General features: G+C 48.8%; 1 protein-coding gene across 1 annotated transcript in view; it reads right to left on the reverse strand.

The window, feature by feature from the left end:
- The window catches only part of tnpo3 (transportin 3), a 129,251-nt gene that overhangs the window by 91,172 nt on the left and 14,930 nt on the right, over positions 1-23,149 (reverse strand). Inside the window, exons 3-13 of the mRNA XM_079262948.1 lie at positions 17,377-17,450; positions 17,141-17,297; positions 16,853-16,996; positions 16,597-16,772; positions 16,385-16,523; positions 16,043-16,189; positions 15,811-15,918; positions 15,645-15,736; positions 15,429-15,568; positions 15,164-15,355; positions 6,862-6,953 (exon numbers count right to left, since the gene is read on the reverse strand). Coding sequence (XP_079119074.1) covers positions 6,862-6,953; positions 15,164-15,355; positions 15,429-15,568; positions 15,645-15,736; positions 15,811-15,918; positions 16,043-16,189; positions 16,385-16,523; positions 16,597-16,772; positions 16,853-16,996; positions 17,141-17,297; positions 17,377-17,450 — 1,461 coding nt within the window. The remainder of the gene's footprint in view (positions 1-6,861; positions 6,954-15,163; positions 15,356-15,428; positions 15,569-15,644; positions 15,737-15,810; positions 15,919-16,042; positions 16,190-16,384; positions 16,524-16,596; positions 16,773-16,852; positions 16,997-17,140; positions 17,298-17,376; positions 17,451-23,149) is intronic.

Genomic DNA, 23,149 nt, shown 5'->3' on the forward strand with positions numbered 1-23,149 from the left:
ATCACACACACACACACCATCACACACACCAGTACACACCATCAGACACCATCACACACACACCATCACACACACCAACACACACACACACACACCAGATCACACACACACACACACCATCACACACACCAGTACACACCATCACACACACCAGTACACACCATCACACACACCAGATCACACACACACACACCATCACACACACCAACACACACACCAGATCACACACACACACACACACACCATCACACACACCAGTACACACAAACACCCACCAACACACACCATCACACACACACCAACACACACACACCAGTACACACACACCAGTACACACTATCACACACACCAGTACACACCATCACACACACCAGATCACACCAACACACACACCAGATCACACCATCACACACACCAGTACACACCATCACACACACCAGTACACACCATCACACACACCATCACACACACCAACACACACACCAGATCACACACACACACACCATCACACACACCAGTACACACCATCACACACACACCAACACACACACACCAGTACACACACCAACACACACACCAGATCACACACACACACACCAGATCACACACACACACACCATCACACACACCAGTACACACCATCACACACACCAACACACACACCAGATCACACACACACACACCAGATCACACACACACACACCATCACACCCACCAACACACACCATCACACACACACCAACACACACACACCAGTACACACACACCAGTACACACTATCACACACACCAGTACACACCATCACACACACCAGATCACACCATCACACACACCAGATCACACCATCACACACACCAGTACACACCATCACACACACCAGTACACACCATCACACACACCAGATCACACCAACACACACACCAGATCACACCATCACACACACCAGTACACACACCAGTACACACCATCACACACACCAGATTACACTATCACACACACCAGTATATACACACCATCACACACACCAGTATATACACACCATCACACACACCAGATCACACTATCACACACACCAGTACACACCATCACACACACCAGTACACACCATCACACACACCAGTACACACATCACACACACCAGTACACACCATCACACACACCAGTACACACATCATCACACACACCAGTACACACCATCACACACACCAGTACACACCATCACACACACCAGTACACACATCACACACACCAGTACACACCATCACACACACACCAGATCACACCATCACACACACCAGATCACACCATCACACACACCAGTACACACATCACACACACCAGTACACACATCACACACACCAGTACACACCATCACACACACACACACACCAACACACACACACACCAGATCACACCAACACACACACACACACCAGTACACACACAAACACCCAGCAACACACACCATCACACACACCAGGTCACACCAACACACACACCAGATCACACCAACACACACACACACACACACACCAACACACACACCAGTACACACCATCACACACACCAGATCACACCAACACACACACCAGTACACACCATCACACACACCAGATCACACCAACACACACACCAGTACACACCATCACACACACCAGATCACACCAACACACACACCAGTACACACCATCACACACACCAACACACACACCAGATCACACCAACACACACACCAGTACACACCATCACACACATCAGTACACACCATCACACACACCAACACACACACCAGATCACACCAACACACACACACACCATCACACACACCATCACACACATCAGTACACACCAACACACACACCAGATCACACCAACACACACACACACCAGTACACACCATCACACACACACACACCATCACACACACCAGTACACACCATCACACACACCAGATCACACCATCACACACACCAGATCACACCATCACACACACCAGTACACACCATCACACACACCAGATCACACCATCACACACACCAGATCACACCATCACACACACCAACACACCAGATCACACACACACACACACCATCACACACACCAGTACACACCATCACACACACCAGTACACACATCACACACACCAGTACACACATCACACACACCAGATCACACACACAATCACACACACCAGATCACACACACACACACACCATCACACACACCAGTTCACACACACACACACACACCATCACACACACCAGTACACACAAACACCCACCAACACACACCATCACACACACACCAACACACACACACCAACACACACACCAGTACACACACACCATCACACACACCAGTACACACACACCATCACACACACCAGTACACACTATCACACACACCAGTACACACCATCACACACACCAGATCACACCATCACACACACCAGTACACACACCAGTACACACCATCACACACACCAGATCACACTATCACACACACCAGTATATACACACCATCACACACACCAGTATATACACACCATCACACACACCAGTACACACTATCACACACACCAGTACACACCATCACACACACCAGATCACACCAACACACACACCAGTACACACCATCACACACACCAACACACACCAGATCACACCAACACACACACACACCATCACACACACCATCACACACATCAGATCACACCATCACACACACCAACACACACACCAGATCACACCAACACACACACACACCATCACACACACCATCACACACATCAGTACACACCATCACACACACCAACACACACACCAGATCACACCAACACACACACACACCATCACACACACCAGATCACACCATCACACACACCAGATCACACCAACACACACACACACACCATCACACACACCAGTACACACACCATCACACACACACACACCATCACACACACCAGTACACACCATCAGACACCATCACACACACACCATCACACACACCAACACACACACACACACACCAGATCACACACACACACACACCATCACACACACCAGTACACACCATCACACACACCAGTACACACCATCACACACACCAGATCACACACACACACACCATCACACACACCAACACACACACCAGATCACACACACACACACACACACCATCACACACACCAGTACACACAAACACCCACCAACACACACCATCACACACACACCAACACACACACACCAGTACACACACACCAGTACACACTATCACACACACCAGTACACACCATCACACACACCAGATCACACCAACACACACACCAGATCACACCATCACACACACCAGTACACACCATCACACACACCAGTACACACCATCACACACACCATCACACACACCAACACACACACCAGATCACACACACACACACCATCACACACACCAGTACACACCATCACACACACACCAACACACACACACCAGTACACACACCAACACACACACCAGATCACACACACACACACCAGATCACACACACACACACCATCACACACACCAGTACACACCATCACACACACCAACACACACACCAGATCACACACACACACACCAGATCACACACACACACACCATCACACCCACCAACACACACCATCACACACACACCAACACACACACACCAGTACACACACACCAGTACACACTATCACACACACCAGTACACACCATCACACACACCAGATCACACCATCACACACACCAGTACACACCATCACACACACCAGTACACACCATCACACACACCAGTACACACCATCACACACACCAGATCACACCAACACACACACCAGATCACACCATCACACACACCAGTACACACACCAGTACACACCATCACACACACCAGATTACACTATCACACACACCAGTATATACACACCATCACACACACCAGTATATACACACCATCACACACACCAACACACACACCAGATCACACCAACACACACACACACCATCACACACACCAGATCACACCATCACACACACCAGATCACACCATCACACACACCAGTACACACCATCACACACACCAGTACACACCATCACACACACCAGATCACACCAACACACACACCAGATCACACCATCACACACACCAGTACACACACCAGTACACACCATCACACACACCAGATTACACTATCACACACACCAGTATATACACACCATCACACACACCAGTATATACACACCATCACACACACCAGTACACACATCACACACACCAGTACACACCATCACACACACCAGTACACACCATCACACACACCAGATCACACACACACACACCAGATCACACACACACACACCATCACACACACCAGTACACACCATCACACACACCAACACACACACCAGATCACACACACACACACCAGATCACACACACACACACCATCACACCCACCAACACACACCATCACACACACACCAACACACACACACCAGTACACACACACCAGTACACACTATCACACACACCAGTACACACCATCACACACACCAGATCACACCATCACACACACCAGATCACACCATCACACACACCAGTACACACCATCACACACACCAGTACACACCATCACACACACCAGATCACACCAACACACACACCAGATCACACCATCACACACACCAGTACACACACCAGTACACACCATCACACACACCAGATTACACTATCACACACACCAGTATATACACACCATCACACACACCAGTATATACACACCATCACACACACCAACACACACACCAGATCACACCAACACACACACACACCATCACACACACCAGATCACACCATCACACACACCAGATCACACCATCACACACACCAGTACACACCATCACACACACCAGTACACACCATCACACACACCAGATCACACCAACACACACACCAGATCACACCATCACACACACCAGTACACACACCAGTACACACCATCACACACACCAGATTACACTATCACACACACCAGTATATACACACCATCACACACACCAGTATATACACACCATCACACACACCAGTACACACATCACACACACCAGTACACACCATCACACACACCAGTACACACCATCACACACACCAGTACACACTATCACACACACCAGTACACACCATCACACACACCAGTACACACATCACACACACCAGTACACATCATCACACACACCAGTACACACTATCACACACACCAGTACACACCATCACACACACCAGTACACACCATCACACACACCAGATCACACCATCACACACACCAGATCACACCATCACACACACCAGTACACACCATCACACACACCAGTACACACCATCACACACACCAGTACACACCATCACACACACCAGTACACACATCACACACACCAGTACACACCATCACACACACCAGTACACACATCACACACACCAGTACACACCATCACACACACCAGTACACACATCACACACACCAGTACACACCATCACACACACCAGATCACACTATCACACACACCAGTACACACCATCACACACACCAGTACACACACACCAGTACACACCATCACACACACCAGATCACACCAACACACACACACACCATCACACACACCAGTACACACCATCACACACACCAGATCACACCAACACACACACCAGATCACACCAACACACACACACACCATCACACACACCAGTACACACCATCACACACACCAGTACACACATCACACACACCAGTACACACCATCACACACACCAGTACACACCATCACACACACCAGTACACACATCACACACACCAGTACACACCATCACACACACCAGATCACACTATCACACACACCAGTACACACCATCACACACACCAGTACACACCATCACACACACCATCACACACACCAGATCACACCAACACACACACACACCATCACACACACCAGTACACACCATCACACACACCAGATCACACCAACACACACACACACCATCACACACATCACACACACCAGTACACACCATCACACACACCAGATCACACCAACACACACACACACACACACACCATCACACACACCAGTACACACCATCACACACACCAGATCACACCAACACACACACACACCATCACACACACCAACACACACACACACACACACACACACACACACACACCAACACACACACCAGATCACACCAACACACACACCATCACACACACCAGATCACACCAACACACACACACACACACACCATCACACACACCAGTACACACACAAACACCCACCAACACACACCATCACACACATCAGCACACACACCAACACATATACGAGTACACACACCAGCACACACCAGTACACACCAACACACACACACACCAGTACACACACCAACACACACCAGTACAGACCAGCACACACCAACACACACCAGTACACAGTAACACACACACACACACACCAGTACACACACCAACACACACTAGTACACACACCAACACACACACAAATGCACACCAGTACACACACCAACACACACCAGTACACACACACACCAACACACACACACACACACCAGTACACACACCAACACACACACGAATCCACACACCAAAGCACACACCAGTACACACCATACACACCAAAGCACACACCAACACACACATTAACACACACACCGACACACACACCAACACACACACCAACACACACACACCAGTACACACACACCAGTACACATAACCACTACACACACCACTACACATTACCAACACACACACCAACACACACCTTCCTCAGAGCCAGGACCTGGACGGCACACAGGTCGCTGAGACACTCGGCGATCTTCTCCAGAGGAAGCCGGGCCAGAACCAGAGCTGTACCTGGACAGGTAAACACAGCTTCAATGATTCATCCGCTCAATGGGCCCAAAGTCCGGATCGGGGGGACGGGGCCACCCGGATGGGGGGGGACGGGGCGATGCGGATTGGGGGGACGGGGCGATGCGGATGGGGGGGGACGGGGCGATGCGGATGGGGGGGGACGGGGCGATGCGGATGGGGGGGGACGGGGCGATGCGGATTGGGGGGACGGGGCGATGCGGATGGGGGGGGACGGGGCGATGCGGATGGGGGGGACTGGGTGATGCGGATGGGGGGGGGACGGGGCGATGCGGATTGGGGGGACGGGGCGATGCGGATTGGGGGGACGGGGCGATGCGGATGGGGGGGGACGGGGCGATGTGGATTGGGGGGACGGGGCGATGCGGATGGGGGGGACTGGGCGATGCGGATGGGGGGGGACGGGGCGATGCGGATGGGGGGGACGGGGCGATGCGGATTGGGGGGGGACGGGGCGATGCGGATTGGGGGGACGGGGCGATGCGGATGGGGGGGGACGGGGCGATGCGGATTGGGGGGACTGGGTGATGCGGATGGGGGGGGGACGGGGCGATGCGGATTGGGGGGACTGGGTGATGCGGATGGGGGGGGGACGGGGCGATGCGGATTGGGGGGACTGGGTGATGCGGATGGGGGGGGGACGGGGCGATGCGGATTGGGGGGACTGGGTGATGCGGATGGGGGGGGACGGGGCGATGCGGATTGGGGGGGACTGGGCGATGCGGATGGGGGGGGACGGGGCGATGCGGATTGGGGGGACGGGGCGATGCGGATGGGGGGGGACGGGGCGATGCGGATGGGGGGGACTGGGTGATGCGGATGGGGGGGGGACGGGGCGATGCGGATTGGGGGGACGGGGCGATGCGGATTGGGGGGACGGGGCGATGCGGATGGGGGGGGACGGGGCGATGTGGATTGGGGGGACGGGGCGATGCGGATGGGGGGGACTGGGCGATGCGGATGGGGGGGGACGGGGCGATGCGGATGGGGGGGACGGGGCGATGCGGATTGGGGGGGGACGGGGCGATGCGGATTGGGGGGACGGGGCGATGCGGATGGGGGGGGACGGGGCGATGCGGATTGGGGGGACTGGGTGATGCGGATGGGGGGGGGACGGGGCGATGCGGATTGGGGGGACTGGGTGATGCGGATGGGGGGGGGACGGGGCGATGCGGATTGGGGGGACTGGGTGATGCGGATGGGGGGGGGACGGGGCGATGCGGATTGGGGGGACTGGGTGATGCGGATGGGGGGGGACGGGGCGATGCGGATTGGGGGGACGGGGCGATGCGGATTGGGGGGACGGGGCGATGCGGATGGGGGGGGACGGGGCGATGCGGATGGGGGGGACTGGGTGATGCGGATGGGGGGGGGACGGGGCGATGCGGATTGGGGGGGGACGGGGCGATGCGGATGGGGGGGACTGGGCGATGCGGATGGGGGGGACGGGGCGATGTGGATTGGGGGGACTGGGTGATGCGGATGGGGGGGACTGGGCGATGCGGATGGGGGGGACTGGGTGATGCGGATGGGGGGGGACGGGGCGATGCGGATTGGGGGGACTGGGTGATGCGGATGGGGGGGACTGGGTGATGCGGATGGGGGGGACTGGGTGATGCGGATGGGGGGGGACGGGGCGATGTGGATTGGGGGGTGTTGGAGAAATTATTATGAGTTTGGTTTGAATTAAGTATTAGACATATATGCATTGATTTGCTGTGATCCTGCTGTGTTTTGTGTCAATGCACAAAGCTTTCTTTAAGTTATATGATCCTTGTCTGGAATGTGCAGACAAAGTCTGAGACAGGAAGAGTTTCCTGCAGGACATCTGTTTTTGTCAACTGCCTGCTGACCAGTTGTTAAAGGTTAAAGGTAATAAAGTAATATAGTGAGTGATTGATGCTTAGTGAGCTCAGTTTAGCTTCGGAGGAGAGAATGATTGTTTTCTGTGGTCTGCCCAGCAACTAGGAGGAGTTAAGCATGGTTTATAATCGGGTGTTACTTCAGCATCTGCAGAGAGAGTTCTCTCTCCAAGCTCCAGCGTGTGCTTGTATTAGTTTATAATAAAATGTTCATTGTAAGAAGACAGTTGACTCTTAGATGTATTACAACTTCTCAAGACCAGAGTATTTTCCACCACAGTTTTTGGGGGCTCGTCTCGGGATCCTGCGTCAGTCCGCCCAGGTTGGGGATAGACGGGTTGGCCACCTGAATCCACAGATTCATCCTAAGAACCTCAATTAGAGAATTTCAGAGGACAGGACGTCTTTCTCCCACCCGTGGTCGACTACGCCAGGACTCCTTCTGAACCAGTGTGAAAAGACAATGGTGAGAAGTGTTATCCTAAATTTACATTAATTTTCAGACTCAAACTGGAGTCAAACATTACTAGAAATTTATCACAAATTAATAATCAATATCTTAATTAATAATCACAATATTTTTCTGTTTTGTGGTCAATTGTCTTCATTATTCTCATTGTGACAGGGATTCTCCTCCTCACCTCCTCATCGAAAGAATAACTCAAGGGATAAGAGAATAACTTAAGACGAGATCAGGTTGACGTCATAAATAAAATCCTGTGAGTTTAAGTTAAGTTTAGGTTAAAGTTTAAGTTAAAAATCGTGAGTAACAAGACCAAGTCGTAAGTGCTGTGAGCTAGACGTAGCAAGACCAGACCAGTAAATCTTGTGAGTTACAAGACCGAGACCAGTAAATTAGTCAGTAAGTCCTGTGAGCTCGAGAAGCAAGACCAGGCCAACCTTGAGTTAGAAAACTGAGAGGAAAGCCATCTTGAGTGAGGAGGAACAGAGAAGAAACTGTGTGGGCTGGTTTCTGGAGACATTGAGAATTTTGCCTGATAATTCTACAAAGGTGTGGGATTGACCCTCTGAGTACATCCGCTGCAAACAGAACTAGTTCCTTTGCAGTAGGAGGTTGATGTACAGCACCATTAAGAAGTTGAAATCTCTGTCTTCATGTGAGGGGAAACTGGGGTGGTTGTGTAAAATTTCCTGTGTTAAACTTGATTGGATTGATTGTGTGGAGAATTAAAACCACGTCTTGTGAAGCCACACCGGACTCTCGCAGGAGAGCCTAGAAGCTTGTGTGGGGGTAGACAAACGTGGGGGCACGACCCATTCACATGCATTCATCCAACTGTTGAAGTGAATTGTTTGTGTAAAATCTAATTTACTGCAGTAAGAAAAAAAACAACAACAAAAAAAAAATGTATGAGAGAGGGAAGTGAGGAAAAGAGTGTGTTCATTAAAGGCCTTCTGCTCACTGAAGGGGATGATGTCATAGCATGTTAGGCAGAAACAAACATAAATCCTGTGTAAAATAGCTGCTTGTGCTTTTCTTCCTAAAGCTTTTATAAGAGCATAAAAGCCACTCCCTGTATGAATGTGGAACCTTTTCCTAAGGAAAAGCATTCTTTATTATCACCTGAGAACATTTTAAAGAGCAACAACATAATGAGAAAGAAAACATCAGAAATGTGAGAGATGTGATTTATAGTATTAGGAACTTATTCTGTTAAATTACTGTACATTGTGTAGGCAATAAGCTTAGGTTTCTGTCTGTTCCCTTTCAGACATTCATAAGGTGATTTTTATTCCTTTACTACTGCTATTATTAATTTATGCCTAGCATGTCTAAATAAATCTAGATAAACTGGAAATAAATAATGCAGCTGAAGGATGCTGAAAATAAGCATAATGTTAGGAAAAAAAGAAAATTCTTGACCTTAAAATAGGAATGGTGAACCAACGTAACTTTGCTAGAGTAAATTTCTCTTGCAATAAATTCACTTTAGCAAAATGTGAGCTAACGGCGAGAAGAGAAGTTCTCAGAACAAGTGTATCTTCTTAGCAAGATCATGTTCAGCTTTCCCAGGAGAGAATTGAGTTATGAATCCATTGACAATATAGTCTCTCACACACACAATTACAATGTAATATTCAAGTTACATGATGTTCACAGCACAGAACATGGTCCACATAATATGTTTGCCTCAGGATTCAGAAGAAAACTATTATAATTATGAGGCTATGATCTTTATTTTCCCCTTACTGGAGAAGAAAATACACCACATGACCAAATGGTTCAGTCTCAAAAGCTCGTCTGCTGTATGGTGTTGGACACATTGCAGCGTTCCCTTCTAAACCCTTGTCAGCATGCAGCTTGGTCCACAGGGACCTAAAATTGTCTATCCTGCCTGAGGGGATTCAGAGGAGGGGCTGGGGGAGAGTGAGTTCTTGATCCGGGTCACCGCAGAGTTCTGGGTGTCACACATGTGGTCAGTCAGGAGACTGGAGCAGAAACGGTCCCTACAACCTACAGCATCATTCCACCTCCCTTCTGTGTCAGCTCTAAGTCCTGGAGCAGAACCTGATATGCAGATGTGGCTGCATGGACCCAGCCGCTGCTGATGGGGCCCGGAGATCCCAGAACCAGAGGGTCTGGCAGAGCCCTGCTGGTTGAGACTGTGAACAGAGTGGATATGGCTCCTATGGTGGACATTTGAGCTGGATTTTCACCTTTGACCTCTGGAGGTGATGGATCCTCCTTGTCCTCAGACTGTGTTTCAGTTGTGGGATTTTCTGGAAGTAAAAGACTAACGGATGTGGCCGGCAGGCAGCACAAATCCCACCCCGACTACAGAGTCAGATGATGTTTTCTGGAATAAGCTGCACCCTGATTCTGTCAGAAAGACTGTTGGGTTCACTCAGTTCTCTGTGGAAAACCTGGATCTGCTTCCTGGAACTTTTGCCCACTCTCTGATCCTTTACATGTTACTCTTAATTAATTACACATATGAATCTGATTTATCTACCAGGAAGCTTTGATGAACATGTGTCGGGCACTTCCTGGCATGAATTTCTGATTGTATGCTGATTGGAGGGGAGCATGGTGGCTGTGGTGCGTCTGACTCCTGAGCAGATCGAGTGATACGAGCTGAATGATTATCCACAAGACCAGGCCAAGGAATGAGGCCCTACAACCAAACATTTACTCACTGTTTCTGCTTAGCTTTATACTACATTTATGAGCATGTATAAAATTTTGCACTCCTGCAGACTTCTGCAACTGAACAATGTCACAGACATCTCTGCTCTGCTGCAGGGAAGCTGAACAGTTCATACAGACAAGTTAACTTCTGGCACGCTATGCTTTATAGGAAAATAAATAGATTTTTTTTAAAAAGTGATGAATACTAAGTTTTTAATGTTTGAGACAGAATAGATGTCAAAAGAGAAAAAATAAGCCGCTATATGACATTAAATAAGAAGGTAGCTTTGTAATTTCCCGACTTCAGTGAATGCAACACAAGTACAACAATCTCCGTGTTTTATTTGCTGACAGCTGGTGTTTTATCCCTAATCAGAACTCATTATTTTGAATTAAAGCAGACATGCTCAGCGGTTAAAATACACATCAGATGACTTTTGTTTAAAGAGTAGAACCAACTCTTGCAATGGCTGCCAGTAAACAGACCAGTCTCTTAGTTAACACGCTTAATAGGTAAACAAACAAGTCATTTAAGCCCTGTATGTCCTCAAAATAACATGAATATGAGGCAGATTATTTGTAACAGTATTGATACTTCCAAAGTTAAGCTAACTATGCTAAACCGTTAGCCTTGGCCTTTCCTGTTACACACGTTTGCATTAAAATCATTAAGGAAGAAGTGCTGCTGTGAGTGTGTGCACGTACATGTGTGCGTCGTGTTGTTGTAGATGAAAACAGCTTTACCATCAGTATTAGAAGTTTGTTTCTAAATGCTGCTTTAGTTCAAATGTAGATAGAAAACAAACAGCTTTATTATGACCTGAAGGTCTCTTGCTGTTCAGTACCTAAAGTCCAGCTGTTAAAGATGGGTTTACATCTTGTTGCTTTATGCTTATGCTTATGTTTACAATATATTTGGAATAGAAAGCCAGTCTTATCATGATCTCAGTTTTGTGTGTGTTATGCATTAATGAGGATGCTGGCTGTTGCATGTGTGTGTTGCTCCTGAATGGGTCTGTTGGAGTCTGGGAGAGACAAATCAGAGTAAACCATGAGACTAAACTAGACTACATTACTGATTAAATCAACAGTTCTGAATGAGCTTTATTTAATATATGCAGAGATTCTTCAGTGTGGTTCTGCTTCTGTCATTTAGCAGACATGACATAAACAACACGAGCAGTAAATCAGAAAGGAAATTCCAGCATGGATAAGTGTTGGTCAGACTGCTGGGAGTCCAGTTTGACACATGTCCTGCTATGCAGTACTAGAGGATTTTTTTCTGGTTGTTGGTTAAGATGAGACTATCTGATAGGAACTTTGCAATAAGTAATTAAATGAATTTGGTTACTTTGAATGATTACATACCAGATAACTGAGTGGCCCTAACTGTTGCTTTGTATTGTTCATGATTTACTCTTTGACTGTTTAGCTGAAACTGACTATCCTCTGCACCCCCCAGGCCTGGCCCCTGACCGACCTCTAGTTGACCCTGACTTGATTTTCCTTTTGATGCTGTTTGCTCTGACTGTGACACGGTGGAGGCTGCAGCTCTCCCGTCTCAGTTCTCGTTACTTGAGCTTACTCTTTAGCTGAAAACAAGTCCATGTTTTGGCGCTCTCTTATGAATGACTTTCTGGATGCCATTTTCCTGAATGTTTTCCTCCCACAGGTTGCAGACGGGGAAATTTCCTTCTGGCTCTCTTTTCAGGTCTTCCTTGGACCAAAAGTACTTTTTCTGGTTCTGATGTACATGCGCATGCGTAACATGGAAACACGGGCCTTTTTGTAATTCTTTTTGCAGGACCCTCACCCAAGTGGGCATGGTTCCTTCCAAGACTGCCTGTTCAGACACAGCTCTGTGTGAAAGTAATGTTTTAACATATTGTCCTAACCTCATAAGAACCCTTTTCAGGCATTTGCACACAGGTGAAAGCTAGCCTTCATGGATCAGCATCTACGCAGCTCTATTCACTTCAGCCTGGAGATTTTGTCCTGATGAGAAGCTTTAAACATCAGCGCTGGAACCAACATCGATGGTTTAGGCCATTTCAGGTTTTCCTGACGACCCAGACAGCGGTAAAGGTCGCAGAGTGAGCTGCTTGGCACTACAGATTGCTTGAACCTCCTGAAGCTCTTCAGTCTGAAATTACAGAAGAATAACGCACCACCCAACAAAGGGCAGAATAATCCCTGTGGTTGCGTGGGTAAGTGAGATAGTCTACTCTCACGCCTGAAGACCAGCCTTCGCTCTCAAGCAAGATCAGTGAGAGGTGAAAGAAGCGCTCCACTGCAACTGTGACATGCCAAGTCCCGCCAGAACGCCGACAGTGTCTTCACTACACCTCTGTCACCCCCGAAGAGGAATGATTTGTTTCCACTTTTCTTACATTTATTGTTAGAAAAGTGGCTCCTCACTATTGTAATTTCTGAAAGATTCTTTTAAAACCCGACAGGCATGAGGCTCCTGATGTTTTGAGAATGTTGTCTTCTGTATGTATTTTTGCGTTCTGATAATTTCTCTTCTTATTGTTGGTCCTGTAGGACCAAGAGGAGGGAGAGTGTTGGAGAAATTATTATGAGTTTGGTTTGTATTAAGTATTAGACATATATGCATTGATTTGCTGTGATCCTGCTCTGTGTTGTGTCTATGCACAAAGCTTTCTTTAAGTCATATGATCCTTGTCTGGAATGTGCAGACAAAGTCTGAGACAGGAAGAGTTTCCTGCAGGGCATCTGTTTTTGTCAACTGCCTGCTGACCAGTTGTCTAAAGGTTAAAGGTAATAAAGTAATATAGTGAGTGATTGATGCTTAGTGAGCTCAGTTTAGCTTCGGAGGAGAGAATGATTGTTTTCTGTGGTCTGCCCAGCAACTAGGAGGAGTTAAGCATGGTTTATAATCGGGTGTTACTTCAGCATCTGGAGAGAGGGTTCTCTCTCCAAGCTCCAGCGTGTGCTTGTATTAGTTTATAATAAAATGTTCATTGTAAGAAGACAGTTGACTCTTAGATGTATTACAACTTCTCAAGACCAGAGTATTTTCCACCACAGGGGACTGGGCGATGCGGATGGGGGGGACGGGGCGATGCGGATTGGGGGGACTGGGCGATGCGGATGGGGGGGGACGGGGCCACCCCGATCGGGGGGACGGGGCGATCGGGGGAACGGTGAAGCGGTACCTTTCAGCAGACCCACGGCGGCCTCAGTGGACAGAGCAAAGGAGTCCAGAGACCGGGCGATGTCCAGCAGACCCTGGAAGTGCTGGGCCATGTGGTCCCGGCACACGGAGCAGATGTTGTGGATCGCCTTGGCAGCAGCGGAGGCCAGCGGTTTCTCTCGGAGACCTTTCATCAGGTAGTTCAGAACCGGGTCTACAAGGGAAGTTCAGAACATCCGTTTGAACTGGAGGCGGGGCAGCAGCAGGTCATCACCATGGCAACGTACCTAGGAATCTGGGGTTTCTGTCCACAACCTCACTCATCTCTCCAACCAGCTCGATGCTGGTGTACCGGACCGCCATGTGGACGGATTCTGGAAGGAGAACCACCTGCTGCAAAACCTCCGACAGCGTCGGGTTGTTTTCACTACGAACAGACCAACATGGAGAATGACGACGTCATCATCACAGAGCATTGGATCGGAACCGGATCACATACTCACGGGTCAACACTTTTTGCAATGGAAGCCATGATGAAGAGCACGGCCTCTGTCACCTCCCATGGAGGGTTCCCATCTTTTAACGTAGAATACAGCTGGGAACAGAACAGAACCACTTTTAAAACGGGTCCAGTCTCAATGTGATGGACAGAACCATAGAACCTGATACCTGAGAGAAGCACTCCACAGATCCAACCAGAAAAATCACGTCTTTCACCAGGTCTGAAACTCTCATCCGGAACTCCCCAAAGTCATCTGTGTCTTCTGGGATCCCTTCCTGTCGGGTCAGAACCGGATCATTAACTACACCACATTGACTCTGCAGGCCTCCAACAACACGACCATCTAAAACCAGACTTCAGTCTGAACTGGTTCTGTGTAGACCGGGTCAGGATTCTTACATGGTCCGGATCAAGCTGGCAGTGTCGGGCCAAACAATGAAGGAGTCTCTGGATGTACGGTCTGAAGACGGTGTGAAGGCCCACATCATTGATCTTATACAGATGTTCTCCAAGCCGGTACCAGAAGTTAAAGGAGATTTCCACAACCTGGACCACAGAGACCACAGTCATCAGGTCGACAGGACAAAATGGATCAGTACTAGAACTCAAAGCAGTGGTGTCCCAACTTCCTCGGTAGTGATGATCCATTTCCAGAACTGCCGGCCAGAACCTCTGAAGTCCAGAGGTTACCACAGCTGGAACGTTGGAAGGATACCTGCTACTGTGGTGTGGATCTGGTACCTCGTACTGTGGATGTCCTGCACAGATCAGCAGCAGTTCCAGCGTCCTCAGGTCCCCCATCCCCTGACCGGGACTCCGGACCGTGGTCTCTAGGAAGGTCTCGCAGAGTTCGGTGAAGATCCGACAGTAGTTGAGAACTCTTAAAAACCCAACATCAGACATCAGCGTTGCTCAGTACACACCAACACCACATTCAGAACCAGAACCCTCACTTGTCTAAGTCTTCTCGGGCCACGGCCATGTGATAGGCAGTCTCCAGAGTCAGGACACCCTGGAAGAGCTGCAGAGCCAGCGCCATGTTGGTGTCCACGTTCTCAATGGCGTACAGAGCTGAACAGACGCAGTCCGACGCCGCCTCGTGGAGGTTGGTGGACGTTTCGTCCCTCTGCTGTAGAAAACATCATGAGGATTAAACCACAGCGTCCTCCATAACCCCCCGTCCTCCACTGGCCAACGTGAAGATCTCACCAGAACTTGGAACAGAACCATTAGCAGCTGATTGCTAGCCATGAAGTTGCTGTCCAGAACTCCCAGGTTGAACCAGCTTCCCAGACAGCGGAACACCTTCATCAGCATCTTCTCGTTGCTCCCCGTCTTCTCTACACACGACGTCTGCCGAACCAGAACCGCCATTAGACTGTTTGTTTGTGTGGAGGTTCAGAACTTCATCACTCACAAGCTGTCCCAGAATCTAGCCTGTACTGGAACCCAGACAGCATCTGGACCAGAACCAAGACAGAGAGAAGTCGGTCTCACCAGCAGCGTGACAACGGTACTGGAGTAAAATGCCAGGTCCTCAATGATCTCCGTCCTGCGATTGGCTCCGATTCGTAAAGACCGGCTGTGGACTTCCTCAGGTAGAACAGTCAGGATCTCGATCAGGAACGGCATGGAGCTGATGTCATTGTTGTACCTGAGGGGACAATGGCAGAGTCAACAGGTGAGTCATCATGGATATCCAAGATATGGCAGATGATGTTGGGAATTCTTACTTCTCTATGAGTGTGTGAACACATCCTTTCCAGGACGCCATCTGAAGAGCGAGGTCAGCGATCGCCAACGCCAGCTAAACCACAAGGTAGTAATGGATTAGATTCATACTCACTTTACACTGAAACATACATACCTGACCATGGCTAGCCTCACCTGGCCATGGCTAGCCTCGCCTGGCCATGGCTAGCCTCGCCTGGCCATGGCTAGCCTCGCCTGGCCATGGCTAGCCTCGCCTGGCCATGGCTAGCCTCGCCTGGCCATGGCTAGCCTCGCCTGGCCATGGCTAGCCACGCCTGGCCATGGCTAGCCACGCCTGGCCATGGGTAGCCTCACCTGGCCATAGGTAGCCACACCTGGCCATTGGTAGCCACACCTGGCCATAGGTAGCCACACCTGGCCATAGGTAGCCACACCTGGCCATGGGTAGCCACACCTGGCCATGGGTAGCTTCACCTGGCCATGGCTGGCCACACCTGGCCATGGCTGGCCACCTGGTGAGGAGTAGCTACACCTAGTGAGGATTAGCTACACCTAGTGAGGATTAGGGATGCACCGAACCACTTTTTGGGTTGGCAACCCTGTCGGAGTTGCCAGTTCTGGCTCATTTCAGCTGCACCGAACTCCACCAAAGAGCTGCTCCGTCGGTAGCTCTGTATATATAATGAAAAAAAAGGCCCACATTCTGGTGGCATTATTGTATTTTCACCATATGCTGTTGCATAAGAATGCCGTTACTCCGTGTAATATTTAGGATAAATGTTACTGATTTGGCAACGTAGCAGGATACTGATGATGATAAAAACTGCCAGATCTGACTACTTTCGGCAGTTGATTATCTCAAACAAGAAGAAACCTCAAGTGCTTTTTGACACCATAAATTCTATTGTTTGTCCTGCTGCTCCTGTTATTCCTGTTTTTTGCAAAGCTGATAGCAATGACTTTCTTAAATTGTTTCTTAGCAAAATTCAGGACATTGAGAACAGTCTTCCAGTGCTCAGTAGTTGTTAATGAGCCTGTTCTCCAGGAGTGGTCCTCTTTTAAACCAGTGACGGAGGTTGAAATTTCAGCTCTGGTCACCAAAATGAAGCCGTCTTCTAGTTCATCTGATGTGCTGCCATCTTAACTCTTTTTAAAAGTGTTTGATGTCATTGGCCCCTGGGTTACTAAAGTGATCAATCTGTCACTCACCACTGGTCTTTTTCCCAGTGCTTTCAAACATGCCATTGTTGAACTACTTCTTAAAAAAATCAAATCTGGATGCCGCAGATCCTAAGAATTACAGACCAATATCAAAACTTCCATTCATGTCTAAAATCTTAGAGAAGGTGGTCTCCGAGCAGCTGCTACATTTCTTGCAAAAATATGACATTTTTGACACTTTCCAGTCTGGTTTCCGCAAACATCATTCAACGGAAACTGCACTGCTGAAAGTGTCTAGTGACATTATGATGTCTGCAGATTCTGGGAAATGCACGGTACTTGTCTTGTTAGATCTCTCCTCGTCATTTGATACTGTCGATCATCAGATTTTGCTAACAAGACTACATGACTTGGTCGGACTGTCTGGCTCTGTTTTAGCATGGTTCTCATCTTATTTATTAGACAGGAGTTTTAGTGTCTCAGCTAACCATATTCTATCTGAGTCTGCTGATCTTCTGTGTGGAGTACCACAGGGCTCTGTTTTGGGTCCGATTTTGTTTTTGCTCTATGTCCTCCCTTTAGGAAGAATTATTCAGGAGTTTGATGATGTTTCCTACCATTTATTTGCTGATGACATTCAACTGTCCTGTTCTTTTAAGGCTTCGGAGATTCAGAAACTGAACTCTTTAATGAACTGTCTAGTGCAAATTAAACAATGGCTCGGCGCAAATTCCCTTCAACTTAATTCAGAAAAAACGGAGGTGTTGGTGATTGCCCCTGATGAAGCTATTCCAGGGATCAAACTGAATTTGAGTGTTCACAGCTTGTCTTGTAAGTCAAGTCTCAGAAATCTTGGGAGTAATTTTTGACAAGGAAATGTCATTACAGCATCACTCAAAGCAGCTCACTCGAAATTGTTTCTTTCAGCTGAGGAAAATCTCTAAACTTAGAACAATGGTATCCAAAGGTGAGCTCGAGATGATTATCCACGCCTTTGTGTCTTCTCGTTTAGACTATTGTAACGGTTTGTTTTCTTGTCTAAACAAAAAATAGTTGTCTCGTCTGCAGCAGGTCCAAAATTCTGCTGCGCGGTTGCTGACTCGATGCAACCGAAGGGCTCATATCACGCCAATTCTGAAAACTCTCCATTGGCTCCCTGTCTCTTTTCGTGTGAATTTCAAAATCCTGGTGCTGACTTTTAGAGCCTTGCATGGCCAGGCCCCTTCCTACTTAAGAGACTTGTTGTGTCCATATACCCCCATGCGGACGTTGAGATCGTTGGATCAAAACTTACTCATGGTCCCTCGTTCTCGTTTTAGGACCCGAGGAGACCGATCTTTTCAGGTTTTTGCGCCGAGGCTCTGGAATGATCTTCCATCCTCCCTACGTTCGCTTTAGTCTGTTGATGTGTTTAAGTGCAATCTTAAAACCTTGTTTTGGCAGGCATACCCAGCTGTGTAGATTAGGGGTGTTATGACCAGCAGTTTCTGTGTCTATTTTTATATACAGTGTTTTGTTGTATCTTTTTATATGTATTTTATTTTTGTATTTTGCTTTTTTGTGAAGCACTTTGTGACTTCTGTCTGTGAAAGGTGCTATATATAAATAAAATTTACTTACGCTTTGTTGGGGGGGGTGGGGGGGCTCTCCTCTGGTTTTAGTATGCTGAGTATTTGGTTAAATTAACAGTCACTGTTTTAGCAAAGCAAAACGTCACTTTTTAAAATTCAAAGCATTTATTTCTTTTAAAACAAGTCCGACGCATCAAACACATCTGTGCTGGCTTGACAAGTGTGGTATCGGTACACTTTTATCAAAATCAATAACCGAGGAGGTTGTTTCCCCGGCGTCTTTTTCCTCAAGATAACTTAAAAGGTTACGGAGGGATTTTATAAATATTTCAAGAGTTGTTGGAAATGTAAAAATGAAGAAGTGATTAAATCCTGGTGGTGATCCGGATCACCATTTGGATCCAGGAATGTTTTAAAAGGATTCTTAAACATTGTGTTTGGCGGAGGATTCCGCTCTCTGAGTTTCTAGTTTCATATTTAACGAGCAGCTTCGTCCGCGGCAGGGCGGGTTGAGCAAACGGCTGGGTCCGAGTGTTTTAACGCCACATGTAAAAATGTTCGTACTTTCTCACCACCTCGAGAAGCTGTTTTATCAAAACAATCCGTTTTGCCGGAAGCAGCAACTCCGCTTCATGCTTTCTCTGTGTTCACGACGCCCACCTCCAATGTCCGACCAATCACACGATAAGAAGAAAAAAGTTCTCGCAACACGTGGAGTATGGAAAAAGGCATTACCCACACCTGGTGAACATAAGCCACACCTGGCGACGATTAGCAACACCTGGTGACCATAAGCTACACCTGGCGACGGTTAGCAACACCTGGTGACCATAAGTTACACCTGGCGACGGTTAGCAACACCTGGTGACCATAAGCTACACCTGGCGACGGTTAGAAACACCTGGTGACCATAAGCTACACCTGGTGACCATAAGCTACACCTGGTGACAATAAGCTACACATGGTGAGTTACCCACACCTGGTGACCATAAGCTACACATGGTGAGTTACCCACACCTGGTGACCATAAGTTACACCTGGTGACAGTTATCCATACCTGGTGACCATAAGTTACACCTGGCGACGGTTACCCACACCTGGTGACCATAAGTTACACCTGGCGACAGTTACCCACATCTGGTGACCATCAGATACACCCTGTGACAGTTAGCCAGTTAGACAATAAGCTTCACCTGCTGACAATAAGCTACACCTGGTGACGATGAGCTACAACTGGTGGCAGTTAGCCACACCTGTGAGGATAGGCTACACTTGCCGACAGTTAGCCACACCTGCTGACGATAAGCTACACCTAGTGACAGGAAGCCAAACCTGGTGGCGATGAGCAAAACGTGGTGACAGGTAGCCAGACCCGATGACAGTTAGCCATACCGGGTGACCATAAGCTACACCTGGTGACAGTTAGCCACACCTGGTGACCAAAAGCTACACCTGGTGACAGTTACCTACATTTGGTGACCAAAAGCTACATCTGGCAACAGTTAGCCACACCTGTTGATGCTTAGCTGCACCTGGTAACCATAAGCTACACCTGGCGACAGATATCCACATCTGGTGACGATGAGCCACACCTGGCAACAGTTTGCTACACCTGGCGACAATGAGCTACACCTGGGGACAATGAGCTACACCTAGCAATGGTTTGCTACACCTGGCGATGGTTTGGTACACCTGGCGACGATGACCTACACCTGGTGACGATGACATACACCTGGCTATGATATGCTACACCTTGTAACCATAAGCTACACCTGGCGACGGTTACCCACACCTGGTGACCATAAGTTACACCTGGCGACAGTTACCCACATCTGGTGACCATCAGATACACCCTGTGACAGTTAGCCAGTTAGACAATAAGCTTCACCTGCTGACAATAAGCTACACCTGGTGACGATGAGCTACAACTGGTGGCAGTTAGCCACACCTGTGAGGATAGGCTACACTTGCCGACAGTTAGCCACACCTGCTGACGATAAGCTACACCTAGTGACAGGAAGCCAAACCTGGTGGCGATGAGCAAAACGTGGTGACAGGTAGCCAGACCCGATGACAGTTAGCCATACCGGGTGACCATAAGCTACACCTGGTGACAGTTAGCCACACCTGGTGACCAAAAGCTACACCTGGTGACAGTTACCTACATTTGGTGACCAAAAGCTACATCTGGCAACAGTTAGCCACACCTGTTGATGCTTAGCTGCACCTGGTAACCATAAGCTACACCTGGCGACAGATATCCACATCTGGTGACGATGAGCCACACCTGGCGACGATGAGCTACACCTAGCGATGGTTTGCTACACCTGGCGACGATGAGCTACACCAGGTGACCATAAGCTAAACCTGGCGACGATGAGCTACACCTGGTGACCATAAGCTACACCTGTTGACAGTTTCCTACACCTGGCGACGATGAGCTACACCTGGTGACAATAAGCTACACATGGCGACAGTTAGCCACACCTGGTGACCATAAGCAACACCTGGCAACGATGAGCTACACCTGGCGACGATATGCTACAACTGGTGACCATAAGCTACACCTTGCGACAGTTAGCCACATCTGGCAGCGATGAACCACACCTGGCGACGATGAGCTACACCTGGCGACAATGAGCTACACCTGGCGACAATGAGCTACACCTGGCGACAATGAGCTACACCTGGCGACAATGAGCTACACCTGGCGACAACGAGCTACACCTGGCGACAACGAGCTACACCTGGCGACAATGAGCTACACCTGGCGACAACGAGCTACACCTGGCGACAACGAGCTACACCTGGCGACAATGAGCTACACCTGGCGACAATGGTTTGCTACACCTGGCGACAATGGTTTGCTACACCTGGCGACAATGGTTTGCTACACCTGGCGACAATGGTTTGCTACACCTGGCGACAATGGTTTGCTACACCTGGCGACAATGGTTTGCTACACCTGGCGACAATGGTTTGCTACACCTGGCGACGACATGCTACACCTGGCGACGACATGCTACACCTGGCGACGACATGCTACACCTGGCGACCATAA

Source organism: Telmatherina bonti (assembly GCF_933228915.1).
Source record: "Telmatherina bonti genome assembly, chromosome: 23".
In the NCBI taxonomy this organism is placed as follows: Eukaryota; Metazoa; Chordata; class Actinopteri; order Atheriniformes; family Telmatherinidae; genus Telmatherina; species Telmatherina bonti.